At 36.0% G+C, this 19,888-nt stretch overlaps 1 protein-coding gene across 6 annotated transcripts in view; it reads left to right on the forward strand.

Annotated features, from left to right (window-relative positions):
* Positions 1–18,267, forward strand: part of DICER1 (dicer 1, ribonuclease III) — a 70,302-nt gene extending 52,035 nt beyond the window's left edge. For 5 of the 6 annotated variants that reach the window (XM_048307518.1, XM_048307519.1, XM_048307517.1 and 2 more), the window contains 10 exons: positions 330–512; positions 808–913; positions 1,011–1,186; positions 1,473–2,256; positions 3,677–3,832; positions 7,038–7,920; positions 9,975–10,243; positions 12,832–12,994; positions 13,091–13,166; positions 13,454–18,267. In XM_048307518.1, the coding sequence (XP_048163475.1) occupies positions 330–512; positions 808–913; positions 1,011–1,186; positions 1,473–2,256; positions 3,677–3,832; positions 7,038–7,920; positions 9,975–10,243; positions 12,832–12,994; positions 13,091–13,166; positions 13,454–13,619 (2,962 nt within the window). In that variant the 3' untranslated portion in view covers positions 13,620–18,267. Of the gene's footprint in view, positions 1–329; positions 513–807; positions 914–1,010; positions 1,187–1,472; positions 2,261–3,676; positions 3,833–7,037; positions 7,921–9,974; positions 10,244–12,831; positions 12,995–13,090; positions 13,167–13,453 lie in introns of those variants that run through there. The other variant, XM_048307522.1, reaches the window with a different exon arrangement.
* The last annotated feature ends 1,621 nt before the right edge of the window (positions 18,268–19,888 follow it).

Raw genomic sequence — 19,888 nt, forward strand, 5'->3', positions numbered from 1 at the left:
TAAGAAATTGTCATTTGTAGCACTACTGTTGTACAGAGCTTTATTTTCTATTACATACGGAAGACCCTAAGTCCTCCATTTAATTTAAATGTTTATCTTGTAGAGGGAATTTCACAGATTGTAGATTGACTTTATTCATCTTTGTCTTAATGCACGTTTCTCATTCAGCATTTGAGTTAGCTAGATAAATGATTTCTACAACAAAAAAAACCCCTCATAAACCAAAAATCTCAAGTGCACTATTTAACTGTTTATCTCCTGACCATGTTAGAACATGAAGAACTTAACAAAAGCTTTACTGTAATGCCAAAATATTATTTTTTTTTTAGATATCGAAATTTTGATCAGCCTCATCGATTCTACGTAGCTGATGTATACACTGATCTTACTCCACTCAGTAAATTCCCTTCCCCTGAATATGAAACTTTTGCAGAATATTATAAAACAAAGTACAATCTTGACCTTACCAATCTTAACCAGCCACTGCTGGATGTGGACCACACATCTTCAAGGTAACAACAGTCATAGTTGTGTCTGATGTTTGTAGTTTGACATTAAAGTGCCTTTTTTTTTCTTTAAAATATGGGGTAAAGCTGAGGGCTTGTATCTTCCAAAAATAATTACTGGGTTTTTTCTTGAGAGGTGCTTGTGTAACAAGAACTATAAATTGTGTCCATTTTTTCCTAGAGGTAATGGTGCTGCCACTTCACAGTGCATTGAATACTAAGAAACTGTAGAAAGCTGAGGGTAGCAAGTTCTATTCATTAATTATGTACTTACATCACAGTATTTTCACATGGTTTTTAGACTTAATCTTTTGACTCCTCGCCATTTGAATCAGAAGGGAAAAGCACTTCCACTAAGCAGTGCTGAGAAGAGGAAAGCAAAGTGGGAAAGTTTGCAGAATAAACAGGTAAAACAGAAGCATCTAGTTCAAGTGGACTCTCTTAATAGTGATTTGGTGGCTACCTTTACAAGGAAAATTCTTTTCTTTCCCCCTCGTCTCCCAGATACTGGTTCCTGAGCTCTGTGCTATACATCCTATTCCAGCATCATTGTGGAGAAAAGCAGTTTGCCTTCCCAGCATACTTTACCGCCTGCACTGCCTTTTGACAGCAGAGGAACTAAGAGCTCAAACAGCCACTGATGCTGGTGTAGGGGTTAAATCACTTCCTGCAGATTTCAGGCATGTATTTTTTTCAATAGGTATTCTTCAATATGATATCTGACTTAAAAGGTGGAAACTTAACTATTACTGCATGAATTACAAAACTGGTAACTCTTGTTTAACTCATGTCACTTCTCAGGGAAGCACAGTTTAAAAATACTTGATTGTGAGTGGTGAACTTACATGTTGCAGTCACTGTACTTTTCAGAAAGCTGTGGCTCTTTTAAAATGTCTATGTGCACGTAGAGTCTTCTCGTTCTGTGCTAATATTTTTTGGTAACAAACCTCATGTGTATCTTGACAGATATCCTAACTTGGACTTTGGATGGAAGAAGTCTATTGACAGCAAGTCCTTCATCTCTCTTCCTAACTCCTCTGTAGTAGAGAATGAAAATTACTGTAAGCACAGCACAATTGTAGTCCCTGAAAATGCTGCACATCAAGGTGCTAATAGAACCTCTTCTGCAGAAAACCATGACCAAATGTCTGTGAGTTACAGAACATTGCTCAATGAGTCACCCAGTAAACTCCAAATTGATGTCTCGGTAGAACTTGCAGCAATTAATGGTGTTTCCTATAATAAGAATCTTGCCAATGGCAATTGTGATTTAGTTAACAGAGACTTTTGCCAAGGAAATCAGCTGAATTACTGCAGGCAGGAAATACCTGTACAACCAACTACCTCATATCCCATTCAGAATTTATACAACAGTGAGAACCAGCCCAAGCCCAGCAATGAATGTACTCTACCGAGTAATAAATACCTTGATGGAAATGCTAACAGATCTACCTCAGATGGATGCCCCAAGATGGCAGTGACCACCAGTACTTCAAAAGCTATTAATCTTTCAAAAGACAGAGCAGATTCTGAAAAGAGCCCTTGCAGTGGGTACTCCTCAAAAACTCTCGGTCCTAATCCTGGTCTCATTCTTCAAGCTTTGACTCTTTCAAATGCTAGTGATGGGTTTAACCTGGAGCGGCTAGAAATGCTTGGCGATTCATTTTTAAAGCATGCCATCACTACATACTTGTTTTGCACTTACCCTGATGCTCACGAGGGACGCCTATCATACATGAGAAGCAAAAAAGTGAGTACTAACAATCTAGTCATACTGTGTAAAAAGCATGCTGTAACAAGCCATATATATGAATTTTTTGCTGGAAGGTTGAATGGAAACAGGTTGATTTAATTCCACAGCTTTGTTCATTATACATTGAGTATCATGCATATTAGTAATAAAAATACGGGACTGTGGGCTTAATGTTGCCATAACTGTGATTGATTAAAACTGTTTTCTGCAGTTCAATTTGACATCTAAACCAGCTGATTACGAACCTAAGAAAAGATGAGATTGAATAGAACTAAAAGTTCTGGGTTGGTGAGAACATTTGGTGCACTGAACTCTAGAGCTGTATTGAGTAGAAGTTCTTTAACGGGAATGCTTGAATGAAGGACAGATTGAGTTCTCAGCACAGAGCTTTAGGTTGCACCTTTACTTGATCTTTCCTTTGTTTCCTCAAGAAGATACTTCCCTTGCAATTTTTAGCATCTTACTTAAAAATGAAACAACAAAAAAATCTTACAGAACTGTTGCAACAAAACTTGTGAAAGTATTTTACAGTAAATGTTAACAGTAGGGAGCAGAGTCTTCAGTTCTGCTGCTGCTAGAATAATCAGTCATGTGAAAACTTTTGTTTGTTTTGTTTTTTTCTTCCACATGATGTGATAACTTCAATTAAGTGCCAAGGCATTCATTGTCTACCTCTAATAAAATGCATCACTCTGAAAATGAAATGATTGTATAGTTTAATCTTGGAAAACAAGGAGGGCTAAATAAGTTGCACTGTTCAAATAAAAGAAGTGATTGAATATTCAAGTTCAAATTTCAAGACTTTAAAACATGCGAAATGCGTTTAAAAGAAGAAAAAAAGATCAGTAGTTGATAGTTAAAAAGGAAAAGGAAATACATTTGTATCTGAGAATGCTTTTTTCCCTTCCCTTTAAAATACTTAAGGTGATTTTTAGAGGCTATCAAAATAACATCTGTATTATGACTTAGTAGGTGTTAAACGGAACTGTTTTAACACTGTCTACTGCCGAGGTTTAGGTCAGTCTACCTATAAATAAGAACTTTTCATTCCAAATGTAGTCTGAATGATGATTATTTATACTGGTAATAAATGACACTTGTACAGGTTCTATTTACAATAGTAATTTTAAGAGTAGCAATCCGTTTGTTTTGCGAGGAGAATGTAATATATTAGATTTCTTTAACTGAAACAGTCACACCTAATATGCTTGGCCTCAAAATAAAAAAAGGGAAGATGGGTATCTTGCTTTGAGTTGGTTCTACTGTATTACAAAAGCTGAACTCCCTTTTGAGAACTGGAGAAAATGCATAATAGAACAAGATCCAGCTTGACACATAACATTTTTTGCTCCTTTTGCATTTTAGCCTATTTGTGTAAATGTATGTCCAGAGGTTTATCAGAATATTCTTCTTCAAGGTCAGCAACTGTAACTTGTATCGCCTTGGAAAAAAGAAAGGACTTCCGAGTCGCATGGTGGTGTCGATTTTTGATCCCCCAGTCAATTGGCTTCCTCCTGGTTACATAGTAAATCAGGACAAGAGCAACACTGACAAGTGGGAGAAAGATGAAATGGTATGAATTTATTTAACTGTGTTGACAAGTAGTTACTTGTGTGTCTGTATTCTTTCACCCCTACCTCATCCCACTACCCCAGTTATTTTGCTGTTTTCCGGAAAAAAGAAGGTAAATCTGTATATTTTTTTTCTTTCTAAAACTTCTCTGTAAGAAAATGAGAAGAAGACTGATTCTAACCAGAACCTGAAGTAAGGAAATTTTTTGCACATCATCCAGTAATGAGTGTAGATATTAATGGAGAAGCAGAGAAGAAAAGCTTTTCTGCTGACAGTTAGCCTGCTCCCAGGAGTTTTTCAGAAGTTTCTGTTGGAAGTTTTAAATGGTATTATCATCACTGCTTTAGCTGTAATATGTTCAGGCAGAACACTCTCTGCTTTGTAATAAAGAACGAGTTCGCCTTTATGGAATATATGAAAAAGAGTTTATGTTTTTCATAGTGCTGAGGCAGATTGAAGAGTAGAACTGGCTTGAGAAAATCTTTGATATTGATGGCTGGTAGCTACACCATGGGTATGACTGAGAGCTGCTCCTCATGTAAAATACAGTGCTGGCTTAGGCGCTCTCGCTGTCTGACACCCTCAGTCTTACCACCAAATGCTTCACAATGACATATCTTAGTGAGGAAAGGTTCACACTATTTTCTGACATGCTGGGAGTAGAAGGGCATGTTCAGAAATACCAGCGATCGCAGCAGTCAGTAACATGACCTTGAAGTGTTTCAGACTGGTTTGGAGTTCAGGGGAAGGAGGTGGAGGGACATCTTTCTTTTTTCCGTTCTGGAGACCACACTCAGACTGTAGAACCACCAGAGGGCACATGAGAGGACTCTTAGGTGGATGTACTGTGCAAGTAAATGTTTATTGCAGAATAAAACAACCTGATTATTGTGGTTCTGTATTGTGCCAAGATTTCATTTAAAAAAGACTCCTGCTATACCTTTCTGGCAAATGAGATAGTATGTTTGGGACTGGAGCTAATTGTTGGTTTTTAAGATGTTTCAGTTTTCCACAACTTTTCAGTGGCCTCTTCCTCTTTGATAGTCACTGTTTATTTGTAAATAAAACACACAGTTTCAGACCAAAATGCTGAGAGTAATGCAACTAAATAGTAGTGGGGGGGAGGTTATGCCAAGTAGGTATTTTGTTTCCTTGGATGTAAATTTCATTCTCCATCCATGGGCTGATGGTCTATAACTGAAAATAGAAATCTCATTATGACAAATAATTGCTAAAAGATTGTAGTCAAATGTTATTATTTATTAAGCTTTGTTAAGGGAAGAATCTTTCTTCATTCATTTTATCAAATGGCTCATCTTCAAGAAAGCATGAAAAAAAGCACTTAACGTGTATTTTTCTTCGCCTTTTATTATTTCTTTGCAATAACTTCCTGAAAATTAGTCGAGTATTATTTAAGAAAAATTCTTTCTTCTGGGGTTCATCGTTGATTAATTTTTAAAATTCTAATGACAAAAAAAACAATTGTCAGAATGGCTGTCTTCTTTAGCCACTGCTCATCCGTATCCCTTAGAGGTTTTTTTCTAGTGTACAAGAAGTAATGTACAGACAATATTAGAAGAGTTCATGTAGCTGTCCTGCTACTTAAAATTTTTTTTAAGAAACTTGTGAATGAAATTACAGTAAAAATTTTTATTTTGTTACATCTTTGTAAAAACAGATGCCAAAATCTGTTTTGGAGCATTCATATAGACATGCCTCATTCAGACAGTTTTTTTCAGTTGTAAATGTGACAGGTGGTATGTATCAAGAAAAAAAGCAGTACTTGCCTTTGTTGGGACTGATTAAATTAATCTTAAGTATTATATTACTACAGGTATACAAAATAACTGCCTTAAATCCAGTTTTGATATCTCTTTCTGATTAATTTAAGTTACAGAAGTCCCTTCTGTGTGTGAGTGAGATGGGTAATTACAGCAGTAGAAATTCTTTCAGCAGATTGTCTAAACTAAGAACTTCCATAGCCACTTTTTTTTCCTCTCCTCTCGTTACTAAACTTGACTAAGCCTGGTCCATCCCGATGAGGAACACTGAGATCTGTTTGATCCTTAGAGAGTTTTTAAGTGCTGCCTAGAGCCCCTTATGGCTGCCCCCCATCCACACCTCTGGATGGGTGTGTGCATTTTGCCCAAAGGGAAGAGTCCCGCATGGTAGCATCTGGTTCACAGATTTGCAAGATTTAGTGACTGAGCCCTACAATATGACATACATAGGTTCAGGGCAGATAAAGGCTATTTCACTTGATTCAAAATGTTGTTGGCTTTCAGGACCCAGTCCAGGAAAGTGCTTTGAATCTGATCTTGCTCCTATCAAATTCAGTGGCAGAATTCCCGCTGACATCAGTGTTGCTGTGTTGAGCCTGTTAATAGTCCTTTTGATGTTAGGAAGACTACTAGTGCATTTAGCTAATATGTTTAAGTGCTTTCCTGGAAAGGAGCCATGGCAAATTGTAAAGCATTATATAATTTGGGAATATTTGTGTTCACTTTGTAATTTATGTCAGTCCGTACCAATTTGTTCAATATGAGCAGGGAAAAGACATGAGACATCGTTAATTTTGCTGTTGTGGATGTGTATGTAAGTATTAGAAAATTGGTGACAATTTTGCCTTTTATTAGTTAGGGCTAGAAGCATAGCCTGTTAAAAAAAAAAAAAAAAAGACTGAAAAAAACCCCCACCTAATGAGTTTTCCATGTAGAAAGGTGTAGAAAGAATCTTCAAAATTGCATTTATTCAACATTTGTAATAGTCTTATTTAGCAGCTAGAGAGAAGGATGGACCCGGAACTTTCTTGTACTTCTCTAAAATTTGTTAATTTAGAATTTTCTATTGTTTACTTTGCTGTGCAAGTATATAATGTTCAGTGGATATAAAGTTCATTGTGTGTGCATCACATTCAAGCACAAGCACAGGTTCCTATGAAATGCAGCATGTGTTATGTGTAGAACACATGCTATTGTAGGTTAGTAACAGAGAGTTTGTGTTCCAGGACAATTATTCTAGTCTTGGAACGCTAGTGTAAGTTGAGGTTGTACTGTGCGTCTGATCGGACAATGTAATTATTTAGGAACATAAAAAAATCAGTCTTATTATTAGCAGACACTTCTCAAATCCTGCTTTTCTAATCTTTCTGAAGTAAAAGTGTCTCATTTCCCTCTTCAGCACCATTTTTTTGTGTTCTTTCATAGACAAAGGAAAACATGTTGGCTAATGGTAAACTTGATGATTATAATGATGATGAAGAGAATGAAGACCTAATGTGGAGGTTGCCCAAGGAAGAAACAGACTTTGAAGATGATTTTCTGGAGTATGATCAGGAGCATATCAAATTCATTGATAATATGTTAATGGGATCAGGGGCTTTTGTGAAGAAAATTTCACTCTCACACTTTTCAACCACTGATTCAAACTATGAATGGAAAGCACCCAAAAAGTCATCCATGGGTAATGTTCAGTGTTCATCAGATTTTGATGATTTTGACTATAGCTCTTGGGATGCTATGTGCTATCTGGATCCTAGCAAGGCTGTTGAAGAAGATGATTTTGTAGTGGGCTTCTGGAATCCATCAGAAGAAAACTGTGGTGTTGATGCAGGAAAACAGTCAATCTCCTATGACTTGCATACGGAGCAGTGTATTGCTGACAAGAGCATTGCAGACTGTGTGGAAGCCCTGTTGGGCTGCTATCTGACCAGCTGTGGTGAAAGAGCTGCTCAGCTTTTCCTGTGTTCATTGGGGCTGAAGGTGCTCCCTGTAATTAAAAAGACTGATTGGGAAGGCACTTCGTCTGCTACCGGAGAGAACTCTAACAGTGAGCAGAAAAACCTTTCACCAAATTCTGTTTCTGCTTCTGTAGCTAATTCAGAGCCTTCTCTGTGTAAAGACCTGGAGTATGGCTGTTTGAAGATTCCACCAAGGTGTATGTTTGATCACCCAGATGCTGAAAAAACCCTAAATCACCTTATTTCTGGTTTTGAAAACTTTGAGAAGAAAATAAATTACAGTTTTAAGAACAAGGCTTATCTTCTTCAGGCATTTACTCATGCCTCTTACCATTATAATACCATTACTGGTAAGTTGTTTTCAAAAAGCTCTATAGTTTTTCCCCATATTGCAAAAGCAAGAGAAGTAGTATCTTGTGTTCCCATATATATATAGACTTTTTTTAGACATTGCATGTTAGAATAGTCTTGGCATACAATATCTTAAAAAACAGTATTTTGCTTGCTATTTAGAGGGGGATACTTGCTCAATTTGTATCTCGGTGGTTATTCATATTTTGACTTCATGCAGATCGAATATATTTACTGAGGCCTCACCAAGTTTCAAGAAACAGCATCTATGATAAATGTCCTATCACCAGCTGTATATGACTGACATTGGAGCCTCATTTAATGGAAATGAGTTCTTGTAGAACTTTGGAAAATTGCCATATACTTCAGGAAATAGCAGTCGTATTTTGCAAATATATTTAGCAAATTTGTTCTGTAATTGAATCCCAAGAATGTTACACTTTGTACTTCTCAGGATGAACTGTAGACTACAGCTTTTATTAGTTGAATAATCTATAGGATTGCAGAATGGGGAGACTTCCCTTTGAAGCTGTGAATTCAAAGTCTTAATTTAAGTCTAGGCATTTTATTGAGTAAATATTTGAAGTCAGAGTTTGAAGTAATTGACTAAATCAGACTAAATATTAGTTTCAGATTATCGTTTAATGTTTCTGTACATGATCTCATAAAAGATTTTACGGCAGTAGACATTTGTGTTTCTGTGATCTTTAAATTTCTCTTGCTTATACTAATTAATGTAATATTTGTTCATTCTAAAACTTTGCATATTTTCCTACAATAATATGCAATCAGAAGCAAGCCATGGTAAAATTCCAACCCTATTTGTAGTGATTGGCAAATTTCTTTGCAGTCAACAGTCTGAATTTTTCCCCATAGTGAATTGGTCCCTTATTCCAAGGAGTGAGAAAGCTCTGCTTTCATTAAAGAAATAAGTAATTCTGAAATGCTGCTACATTGGGAAACAGTTCTGACAAAACACAGAAGCACTCCTTTGGTTTTTCATTGTAGGTGATATTACCCACATGTGTATTTACTTTTTACAAATATTTCACAAAATGTATTGAAGGTAGATGATTCCTTCATTTTTATACATACATAAATATCTGTATACACTACCAGAAACCTTGAGGCATAGTGTCTGGTTGAAATTACATTGTTGAAACTGTAGGAAAACTTTTGCTTTCATTTTTTTTATACCAAGTGAGACAACTGTGAACAGCTGTTACCTGTAACTTTTTAAGGAGTAGCTAGCAGTTGAGATCTGGCAGTGTCTTAGGTTCGGCTGCTATAAAAGCAACTTAGTGCTAGTCATTTCACTCTCATGGTAATTTCTGTAGTAGTTTGTCTTCTTCCTTCTCAACCTACCTACCCCTATTTGCATTCAGGAGAGTTTTTGCTTTTGTTTGTATTCTAAAAATAGATGTTGTTAGCTCTCTCTTCCTGTGGCCCCTGTCAATTGTCAAAAAAAGCAAAGGCTTGACAATTTTAATTTCCAGTTTAAAAGACATATTCTAAATAGGGATCTTTGTTAAAGGTGTCTTAACATGTGGCAAATCAGACAAAAAACTCAGATTTTGTGTTCCCCTGATCTTAATACATTGATTTTTGTATTGTTTTTACTTTTTTTTTTTTTTTTTTTTTTTTTTTTTTTTAGTTTTAATTGTTACAGTTTTCAGATCAGCCTGCTGGCAGAATCTCTTAATTTTACTTTTTGATGTTTCTCAGCACGTGAAGATCTTGAGTAAAAGTATTAATTGATTATAAACACAGCTGTTTTTCTAGCCTGGCAAATTAACATTTTGTTCAATATTGGCTTTATTACTAGATACAGGTCTTGTTTTTCTTGATTTCTTTTTTTTTTAGTAATTCATCAGCAGTTTCTTTAAACACAAGGATACTTCTTTTAAAAAACAGATTGTCTTCCCTGAGCATTGGTTAGTTTGTGGAATTTACATGGCAGTGTACCAAACTTCTTATCCAGAAAGCCTGGAAAGAATGTGTGTGTTAAACTTAATTGTGTTGTTGTACATTCTTTTATTTCCAATGCTTTAAGATTGTTACCAGCGCTTAGAATTCCTGGGAGATGCAATTTTGGACTACCTCATAACCAAGCACCTTTATGAAGACCCACGGCAACACTCTCCAGGAGTTCTTACTGACCTACGATCTGCTCTAGTCAATAATACCATTTTTGCATCATTAGCTGTAAAGTATGACTACCACAAGTACTTCAAAGCTGTCTCTCCTGAACTGTTTCATGTTATTGATGACTTTGTGCAGTTTCAAATGGAAAAGAATGAAATGCAAGGAATGGATTCTGAGGTTAGTGGAAGTAGAAGAAATGTGTTCAGTATATGATTTGAAGCATGTCACTGGATTTCTTAGCATTTTTGTAATGTTTTATGCACACAGCAGCCAAAGAAGCAGGCTCCCAGTAATGAAGGATGCAATATGCAAAGTAAAATACAGCCTTCAAGAAGTATAAAATCAATTAGAACTTACAGAAATTAATTAATTTGAAAGCAATTTGCCTCTAGGTTTCTCTGTGGCCCTTGATTTTAGTAGTTGTCTTGCTCTTGTGATGTTAGAACAATGTGGGACACAGACATACACATTTAGCTTGCTGCTTTCACCAGCTGATAGGAAGCACTATTGCAACATAAAATTGTGATGAAAAGTTGCCAAATCACATAGTGCTGACTCAGGGTAAGGTATCCATACAACACCGTGAACAAAGCTACCTTGGCACAATGCTGGGACGATTAAATGTAGTACACTGACAAGAGATTTCTGCTTTCTTTCTTACAATTTTTACTGGAGGAGATGTTACTGCTCTTTAATCAAGTATGTCTGACATTCTCCTAAAGGCTTTATGTCTGCTAGCCACGGAAACATTGTATGCATCTTTCAAGTAAGCCACTTGAAAAATAGTTTCGCTGAAGACCTGCAAACACAGGTCATCTCTTGTGCTGTGCAGGAAAGCTGATGATAATGAACCTCTATTTTCTGGAGAATGTGGTAAAAGTAATTCATTTACATAAGCTGGTTAGGACATCTCTGGGACCAAGGGCCTTGTGAGTAAAATTCTAGTCAGGATCTGGAAGAGACAGACTTCTCATTTTCCTTCTTTAAAAGTGTTACCCAACAGATGTCCGTAATAATTTGTCTTCTGAAAAACTGACCAGTCTCTTAAAAAATATTCTGTCTGACAATATGCCAGCACTAAATAAGTATGTTATTTTTGTATTTAGTAATTTTTCTTTCCAGTAGACAATTTAAAACTTTAGGAATCAAAATACTTCAGTCATATATATGTGCTTACAGCCCTTGCACTCTGTTGCAGAGTGAAAACCATGTTTTATGGGAAAAATTCCATAAAGATTGAAAAAGAAATTTGTCACTGAAATTGAGATAATATAAATTACTTTACATTAGAGGGTCAAGCTCTTATCTCTCTTGTTTTCTCTGCAATATGAGTGAAAAGACTGGGAACTTACTTTAAGAGCTTTTAGTGGTATTTTTTACTTTGTTGAGTTTTTCCTAGTATGCAAAAAGAAACTTTTACCAAAGTTGAAACCAAATTGTGTGATAGCTGTTTCAAATAAAATCCTTGTTTCACTCTCCCTACGCCTGCTCCCTATCTTGGTCTGGCACTGAATTACTGAAACTCTTATTTCATCACTTAATGTGAGAGTCTTTGTTTCTGCAGTTCATGCCAGCTGGACTGGTTTCCATGTGTGTCTCCACGTCATCTGCTCTTCTGTTTTTTCAAATCTCACTCATGAAACATCTGTCCCTTACCTTATAGCTCGTAGTTTCTCTCCTCTTCTGTTATTTCAGTATAATGCAAAAGTGCTTCAGTTTACACTTGGTATGAAGTACACTATTCAAAACAGTTGAACTTGGTTTTTAACGTCAAAATTCCCATTTGGATTGCTGTATACATCAGGTCTGACTACTTGTTTGATTTATTTCAGGTAGAAATATTGGGTGGAACACGTTTATGAAGTATTATGGTCACTCTTAAGAGGACTGAATTGGATTTTAAACCCCAAATGGAGTGAGAGAGTAGCTGCTGGGGGAGAAGACTGACAGAAACTTATTTCTCTTTAGGCAGAGTAGCATAACGGTCAAAAACTTTGTTTCCAAGTTACTTTGTTTGTAGTTAGGGCAATGTATATTACATGTGTTTAAAGTATTTTAGTAAAAGGATTAGATTAGCTCAAGACCTTTAAGACATACACTGAAAGTTCATTTATGATAATGAAAATAGGCTATTGTCTTAAATTGGTAGCATAGAAGAAAACACTGCCTGCTGCACCTAAATACCTAAATGTGCCCGTTAGCTCAGTCTGGTGGTATCATTTTTCAGTTATTAATGTCTTATGTTACTAGTGCTTGTTTTGTGCTTGTCTTCAGGGGTAAATAAGGTAAGGAGAGGTACATGCAACTTTCATCCAGAGACTGGACTTAAAGATTTTAGGTGTCTCTTTTTGGGAGATACATCATGTGTGAACTCTTCCTTTGTTATGGGTAGCTTTCTAGTATTAACTGATAGAAGCCTGGTTCTGATTGGAAAAAACAGACCCACGGTGAAATCCTACAGAATTATCACAGAAAGAATTCACAAAGCATAAAAGTTCCTTGTACACAGTGGTGTTTGGAATTTTTTTTCCATATTTGAAAAATGATGTAACCAGCAGCTTGGTTTCACTGGGGAATAAAACAACAATTTTGCTGTGGAAAGCTGTCAATTAAAAACTTAGAGGAAGCAGCACAGGATATAGGATATAAAAGAGCTTACATTTCTGAAGATCTTTGTTTTACTGTAAGTGAAGCAATCGTCTCTCTCTTTCCCCATCCCCTTGTCTCTCCCTCCCACCCTTCTTTTTTTTTTTAATTGCAAACAGCTCAGAAGATCTGAAGAAGATGAAGAAAAAGAAGAAGACATTGAAGTACCAAAGGCCATGGGGGATATATTTGAGTCCCTTGCTGGTGCCATTTATATGGATAGTGGAATGTCTTTGGAAATGGTTTGGCAAGTGTACTATCCAATGATGAGGCCACTAATAGGTATTGCCAGCTTTCAGAAAATTATTAATAATTAAGTGCCATCTGCTATAAAAAGAACAAAGCTAATTTTTGTTTTTCACTTTTTTTTCCAAATAGAAAAATTTTCTGCTAATGTGCCCCGTTCCCCAGTGCGAGAGCTGCTGGAGATGGAGCCAGAGACAGCCAAATTTAGGTAAGGATGTGCTTTCTTCCATACACACTGACAGAAAATGTTTCTAAGCTGTGCTTCATGAACTACTGAGAATTTTTAAATGTCACAAAGTACTTGTAATTTCTTTTGCACTAAGCAGCTAACATCATCCACTGTTCTTTATTATTTTTGCTTGCACAGCTTCCTGAGAAATGTAATGATTTCTGTTTAATGTTACTGCTTTAACTTCTGTAGAAAAAAGAATGTAGGTCTCTTATTTCATATTAACTTGCCTAGGCAGTAAGTAATTCTTGTGTATATTTTTGCAGTCCTGCAGAAAGAACTTACGATGGAAAGGTCAGAGTTACAGTGGAAGTTGTAGGAAAGGGAAAGTTTAAAGGTGTTGGCAGAAGCTACAGGATTGCCAAATCTGCAGCTGCAAGAAGAGCACTACGAAGCCTCAAAGCAAATCAACCTCAGGTCCCAAACAGCTGAGACTCCTCTTAAAAATAAATGAAATGGGGAAAAAAAAAAAAACCCATACAAATAAAGCAAATTTAAAAAAAAAAAAGTTGATGTTGAGAGGAACAAATTGGAAGACAGAATTTAAAGTTTGTTTGATAACGGAATAGGTAACAAAACATTTAACATGTATAAAATTTTGGAACTAATTGTAGTTATAGTTTTTTGCGCAAACACAATCTTGTCTTCTTTCCTCACTTCTGCTTTGTTTAATCACGAGAGTGCTTTAATGATGACATTTAGCAAGTGTTCAGAATAATTGTTGTCAGGTCTTTTTGGTTTACTTTTCTTGTCAGTACAGCTTTGCTTAGTATTAGAAGGCCAGGGAGCTTATGCCTAATGCAGTTGCTAGATTTATATATAGTAATCTTGAAATTCTTCAATCTGTGCACTAGTGCCAGTCATAAAGCAGTTGATGAACTGTACTGGATGATTGGGTATAAGAAAGATTAAGTGTGCCAGTATTCTCCTTTTTATTTTCCTTTTTCTCTCCATGTCATCTTCTTACATTAAGATGGCATTCCCAATCATTATTGCACTTATTTGTTAGGGACAGATATTAATTGAAATGGCTGGCATACTGGTAGAGTGAAACTTCGGTTTCCTTTTGCCACACAGTCTTGCATAAAAAAAGGTTCTTGCCTTAAAAATAAATAAACCCTCATTAATAATCTTTAATTTCTGATCTTTTTTGGAACAAACTGTTTTACATTCCCTTCATTTTGTTATGCATTTTACAATGATACAGCTCTATATTTACAGTACAACTCATTACTATAGCTGTGACTTATTACAGGATTATAATAGAAATTATATTCATATATATGTAATTAGGTTATTTTTAACAATTCTGAGGAGGTGGTTGGTCTACAGTTTTTTTTATACCATAAATGAAATATGGTCTTTGGCTAAAATTCCAATTTTACACAAACCTGCAAGCTAGATAGTTCCAATACTGGAAACAGCAACAAATAATTGCACAGTGCAAACTGTCACTAACAAAATAACCTTAGACATATCACACCTAAGATATGCTGCAGATTTTATAGTCAATTGGTTACGTATTTAACAAACAAAGCACCTTTACACTTAGAGATATTTCCACGTAAATTTCTTACTGTTTTTCAGAGTTGCATGCATATTTCATCTACCAAAGCTGTGCTGTTAAATAACATGAAAGTTGATGTTTGAGATATAACTGCCGTACTTTTGATACATCTATGATTTAGGTCCTTAATTTAGAGAAACTAGCTCATTGGTCTACTGGGAGCGTGGGGGGAAATCATACTTTTATTTTTTAGGCTTTGCCTATACTTCTTTAATTAGATTTTTGTAGGCACTCTTCACTTAAATACCTCAGTTCTTTTTTTCTCTTCTTTTCCTTTTTTATTTTTGCATGCATTGGGTTTTTTTCTGTTTTGGTGCTATGTTTATGTATTATGCTTGAAATTTTAATTTTTTTGCACTGTAACTGTAATACCTCTTAATTTACCTTTTAAAAAAAGCTGTGGGTCTTGTATTCCCACCAGTATCAGTAGAGGTTTGCTGCAATTTTGCCCTGTTAATTATGCTTGAAGTTTGAGAAAGCAGAGCAAGGTGTTTTAATGTTTTCCAGCACAATAGTTTGAACTTGATGCTGTGTCTTATGAATTAAATTACAAACAAATACTGTATTTCCTGCTTTTAAACCCTATTCCTTTCCTCACAAATGCACACTAAAACAAAACAAAAACTGTCAGCTCTTGCTTTCTTAACAAAAAAATAAAGTAAATGCCTTAGTGACAAGGGACAGATATTAAGCTTTTCTGAAATACAGTTTTCAAAAGTTCATATATTTGCTATCTCAGTCACTTTTCAGTCTGTGAAAAGGACCATTCTTGAATTTGAAAGCTGCTTGTTATAGGAGTCAGACCAAGAATTAAAATACTAGCTTATAAAAAAGTCTAGTATTTGTTTGGTACTTCAGTCATGAAAATATAACTAGGAGGTATAAGAACTGCAAGTGTAAATGATATGGTGATACGGAACAATAAAAACATGCAGTCCAAATTCTTAAATGTAAATTGCTTTGCATTAGCTGCTTACAAAACTAAAAAAAAAAGTCACTGATTTAAGCTATAGCTCGCTCTTTGTGGTAGGACTGAAGTTTCTTAGTGAAAATGCATGATTACTGATGGCAACAATTCTGGCCAGACATCAATCAGCAGATTAAATCAGATCATCTAGAAAGTCTTAAGTAGTTTAATTGCATTAGGAAAAACTAAAATTTCAGTTATTCTTTGAATGCCTAAAATTCTTACTGATTGTTATAAGGTTATAGATTCTCAGGGGTTTCAGGTAATTGTTAGCAGTGAAGTGGTTATGGAGTGTTTGGGTGCAGAGAAAATCAGCTGAACTTACTCTGTGTTTCAGAACAGTTTAATGATCACTTTGTTACTAGATAAAGCGTATGAATTGGACATCCGAAATGTGTAGTGGCTGACTATAAAGTAGTTTCTGCTGCTGATGCATTTTTAAATGCATTTTAAATGCCACAATTTTTTCCAGTGTGACCTCATTGAAATACTTTTTATCCTTTGAGACAGAAAATCCTTATTAGTTTCCATGTTATACATCTGTGTGTTTTACCCTACAGTTGATATGATTTTGATACTGGACAGTGTATGCTATTAAAGACCTAAATCTGATCATTTGAAGGTTGGGATAGAAATCACTTGACATGCTGTAAGCACAAGTGTAAGCGGACTGTTGCAGCCCATCTTCAAAAGCAGCCACACAGGCTCATCATAAATAGTGTGGGGGTTAATTGGCATGAACCTTGGGGTTTTTTATCTAAGTCCTGTTATACTGTACTTTTAAACAGTCCTCCTAACTATGCTGTGTTTTAATTTTTATGGCTTTTTTTTTTGCGCTGTTCTGTTCATGTAGCACAAATAAGCATTGCACTTGGTACCATGCTTTACCTCATTTCAAGGAAAAAATGCTTAACAGAGAGGAAAAATGTGGTTTGGCCTTGCTGCTGTTCTGATTTAATGACTTTGAAAAAGATAGTTTTTAATGCCTGCAATGTGTCATTTACTTGCACAACTTAAATAGGTCATTTGTAACGTCTGTGGCATTTTTACTGTATGTGGAAAAATACAACAAAGATGTGTAACACCTCTTGATTGTATTTTAAAGCTATTATTTTTCTACTACATCATTTTACTGTTATGTGAAGTAATTAACATTAGAATGACCTCTGACTGACACTCCAGTAATTATCTCTGAACAAACCAACATTTAACACATATAATGTAGTTTTTGGGAGAAGACAGCCCCTAGTAATTTGTCAACCTTAACTAAATCTCTGTTCAGTCTGAATATTGAGTGCCCAGTAGTGACTTCTGAAGTGTTTGTTCAGCTTGATGCTGCTAAAGTCCATACAAAAAAAAGCCTACTATTTTTAAGTCTCATTACACAGTAGTTATGTTGCAACTGCCAAGTACTGACCTTGAACAAGAACCAGTTTCGGTGCTGGGGAGGAATACAGTGGTGGCCCAGGGATGAGGTGCTGGATCCTCAGCTAGTGCAAATTGATGTAGTATCATTTTAGTAATGGAACTGCATTCATTTACATACCTGAAGATCTTGTGCTTGCATGTATGTTGCAGAGTTTTGTTTTTCCTCCTTGTGAGCAAATACAGAACCATCAGCTGGAAAATGCAGGAGGTTTATGTTACTGCATATGACATAACATATGCTACATATTCTATGCATTTATCTGTACAGAAAATGAATTCTTAGTATCTCAGTCACAGTAGCATATGCAATCCGAAAATGACAAATAGCATCGTGGTCTGCTGTGATACTGCACTTGACTCTGACAGTATTCTGAGTTTGTTTTGGATGGGGTTCCCCGTGAACACATTCTTATGGAAATCTCTGTATTTTTTACATGAGTGAAGCAAGAAGCATTTTGATTTTTGGTACGTAATTACTGACATTGATCCTTTTTCAGTTGCTCTAATATTCAAGAAGTCAATTTCTTTACTTTCATATTAGATTTTAAACTTTCAACACTACAGTTCATGACCATCAAATGTAATCTAAATATCAGCTGTAACTCAATATGAATTATGTTAGCAAATATCTAGAGGTCATTGTAGTATACTCCACTAGCAGTTAAAATTAACTTCTATCAAAGCTAACTACATTTCTTAAAAATAAATTTCATCCAATAAAGTCCTTGGGGTTTTCCCTCTTTTATTTGAATGGCAACCACAGACTACTTTAATTGCTTTGTAGATGCACTCAGAATTTACTGCAGCAGCAAGTTAGGGAGAAAAATGTTTGTGAACAATAATTGGAAATTGCAGGCTTTTTTATTGTAAATAGTGTGACTGAAAAGATGGTTAAAATCAAGTAGAAAGAATAACAAATATAATTTGATGGACAATAAAATATTTACCATCACATGCTGCAGCTGTCTTTAAGGGACATAAAATGTAATTCATTCATACTGTAATCATGCTGCAGAAGTTTGCAATCTGCACCTTATGGATCACAATTACCTTTAATAGTTTTTTGTAATAATTGTAGCTGAGTATATCTCCAATAAAGTTATGGTCTGTTCACCTTGTATTGTTGTTTTGATATTTTTAAAATTTCTGTTTATCTCTCCATAAATCTTCTAGAGTTTACCAGAAAGTTGCTGTTCAGTCTAAATTTTAAAAAAATTGTGAAAACATTTGTGAAAACAATATTTCTTGACCTTGTTTAAAGATAAGTCTGCTTGTCTCCTTCCTCTGATGAATGAACTGTCTTCATAGCTATGTGAAGACTCTTAAGGGACACTCAGTTAAAAATGATGGTGTATGTGGTACAATTTGATCTCTGTGTTGACCATTATACCTGCAAAATGTCTGTTGGTGTGGGAGGCCCCAGAGCACAAGGGTTCTGTAACACAAGTTTGTATGACTGGCAGATGTTTTAAGAATAATATGTTAATATAAGCTAATAGTCTCAGCATTAATAACAGGAATTTCATTATTTTTCTCTTTGTTTTCTGTTAGTAATTTGCATATCCTGAATATTGAAAGTGTGCTTGTACAGTTCTGACTGGCACAGTAGTATCATGTATTTTTCATGGAGACAAGTCAGACCTGTCAGACAAAGATCAGGAGTATTCCTTTCTGAAGACTTCACAATGCAGCAGTCGCTTGTTTGGCATCTGCAGTGGGCAACTTTTACTACACGTTTTGCCTTAAGTTATAGAGAAAAGCCTGCTGGGCTGCTGTTAGGCACGGTGATAGCTTTTTCTGGGATTTGGAGGAGTGGCCTTTAAGGGTAAGGCCCTTTAAGCTCCAGTGTGTAGGCTAATAAGGGTAACACAGCCCCCACCTCCCCAGTTCTAGCAAGGGAGTCAAATAAGAAAGCTTTCTTTCCCCAAATTTTCTGCAGGAAAATTGGTCTGAAAATAATAGTAATAAAAATTAGTTGAAGATGCCATTATATCCTGTTAATTGTGGCAAAATGAGGTGAGGTATGGCTGCCTCAGCTTGATTAAAAAGTGGTCCATCCCTTGCTGGGTAGCACTGTGAAACAAACTCAGTTCTCCAGAAAGTCAAGGTATAAAATCAGTAGAGGTTCTGCTTCAAAGGCAGGTGGCCACGTATTTTGTCTGTGAACTCGCTTTGTATCCGTTCCAGTCCTGCATCCAAGTCATTAATGAAGACGTTGAAGAGCAGAGAGCTGATGATGGAGCCCTGTGGAACCCCGCTAGTGACAGGTCCTCAGTCTGATGTCACCCCATTCACTGTAACCCTTTGTGCCTGACCCGTGAGCCAGTTGTTCACCCATCCCATGATGTGTTTATCCAGGTGGGGGCTGGACATTTTGTCAAGGAGGATGCTGTGAGAGACGGTATTGAAAGCTTTATGAAATCCAAAACAATTACATCTACTGCGTTTCCTATATCAGCTAGGTGAGTTACCTTGCCATAAGAGGAGGTCAGGTTTGATAAGCAGAACTTTCCTCTCATGAAGCCGTGACCAATGACTGCATTGTCTTTCAGGTGTTTTTCAGTACCTCCCTGAGTATCTCTGTAACTTTACCAGGCACTGAAGTGAGACTGACAGGCCTGTGGTTTCCAGGGTCCTCTTTGCCCCTCTTGAAAATCAGGACAAGGTTTACCAGCTTTCAGTCAGCTGGGAGTTCTCCAGATTTCCAAGACTGCTCAAAAATTATCAAAGAGAGGTTTT

The sequence above is a fragment of the Corvus hawaiiensis genome, chromosome 6 (genome assembly GCF_020740725.1).
Source record: "Corvus hawaiiensis isolate bCorHaw1 chromosome 6, bCorHaw1.pri.cur, whole genome shotgun sequence".
In the NCBI taxonomy this organism is placed as follows: domain Eukaryota; kingdom Metazoa; phylum Chordata; class Aves; order Passeriformes; family Corvidae; genus Corvus; species Corvus hawaiiensis.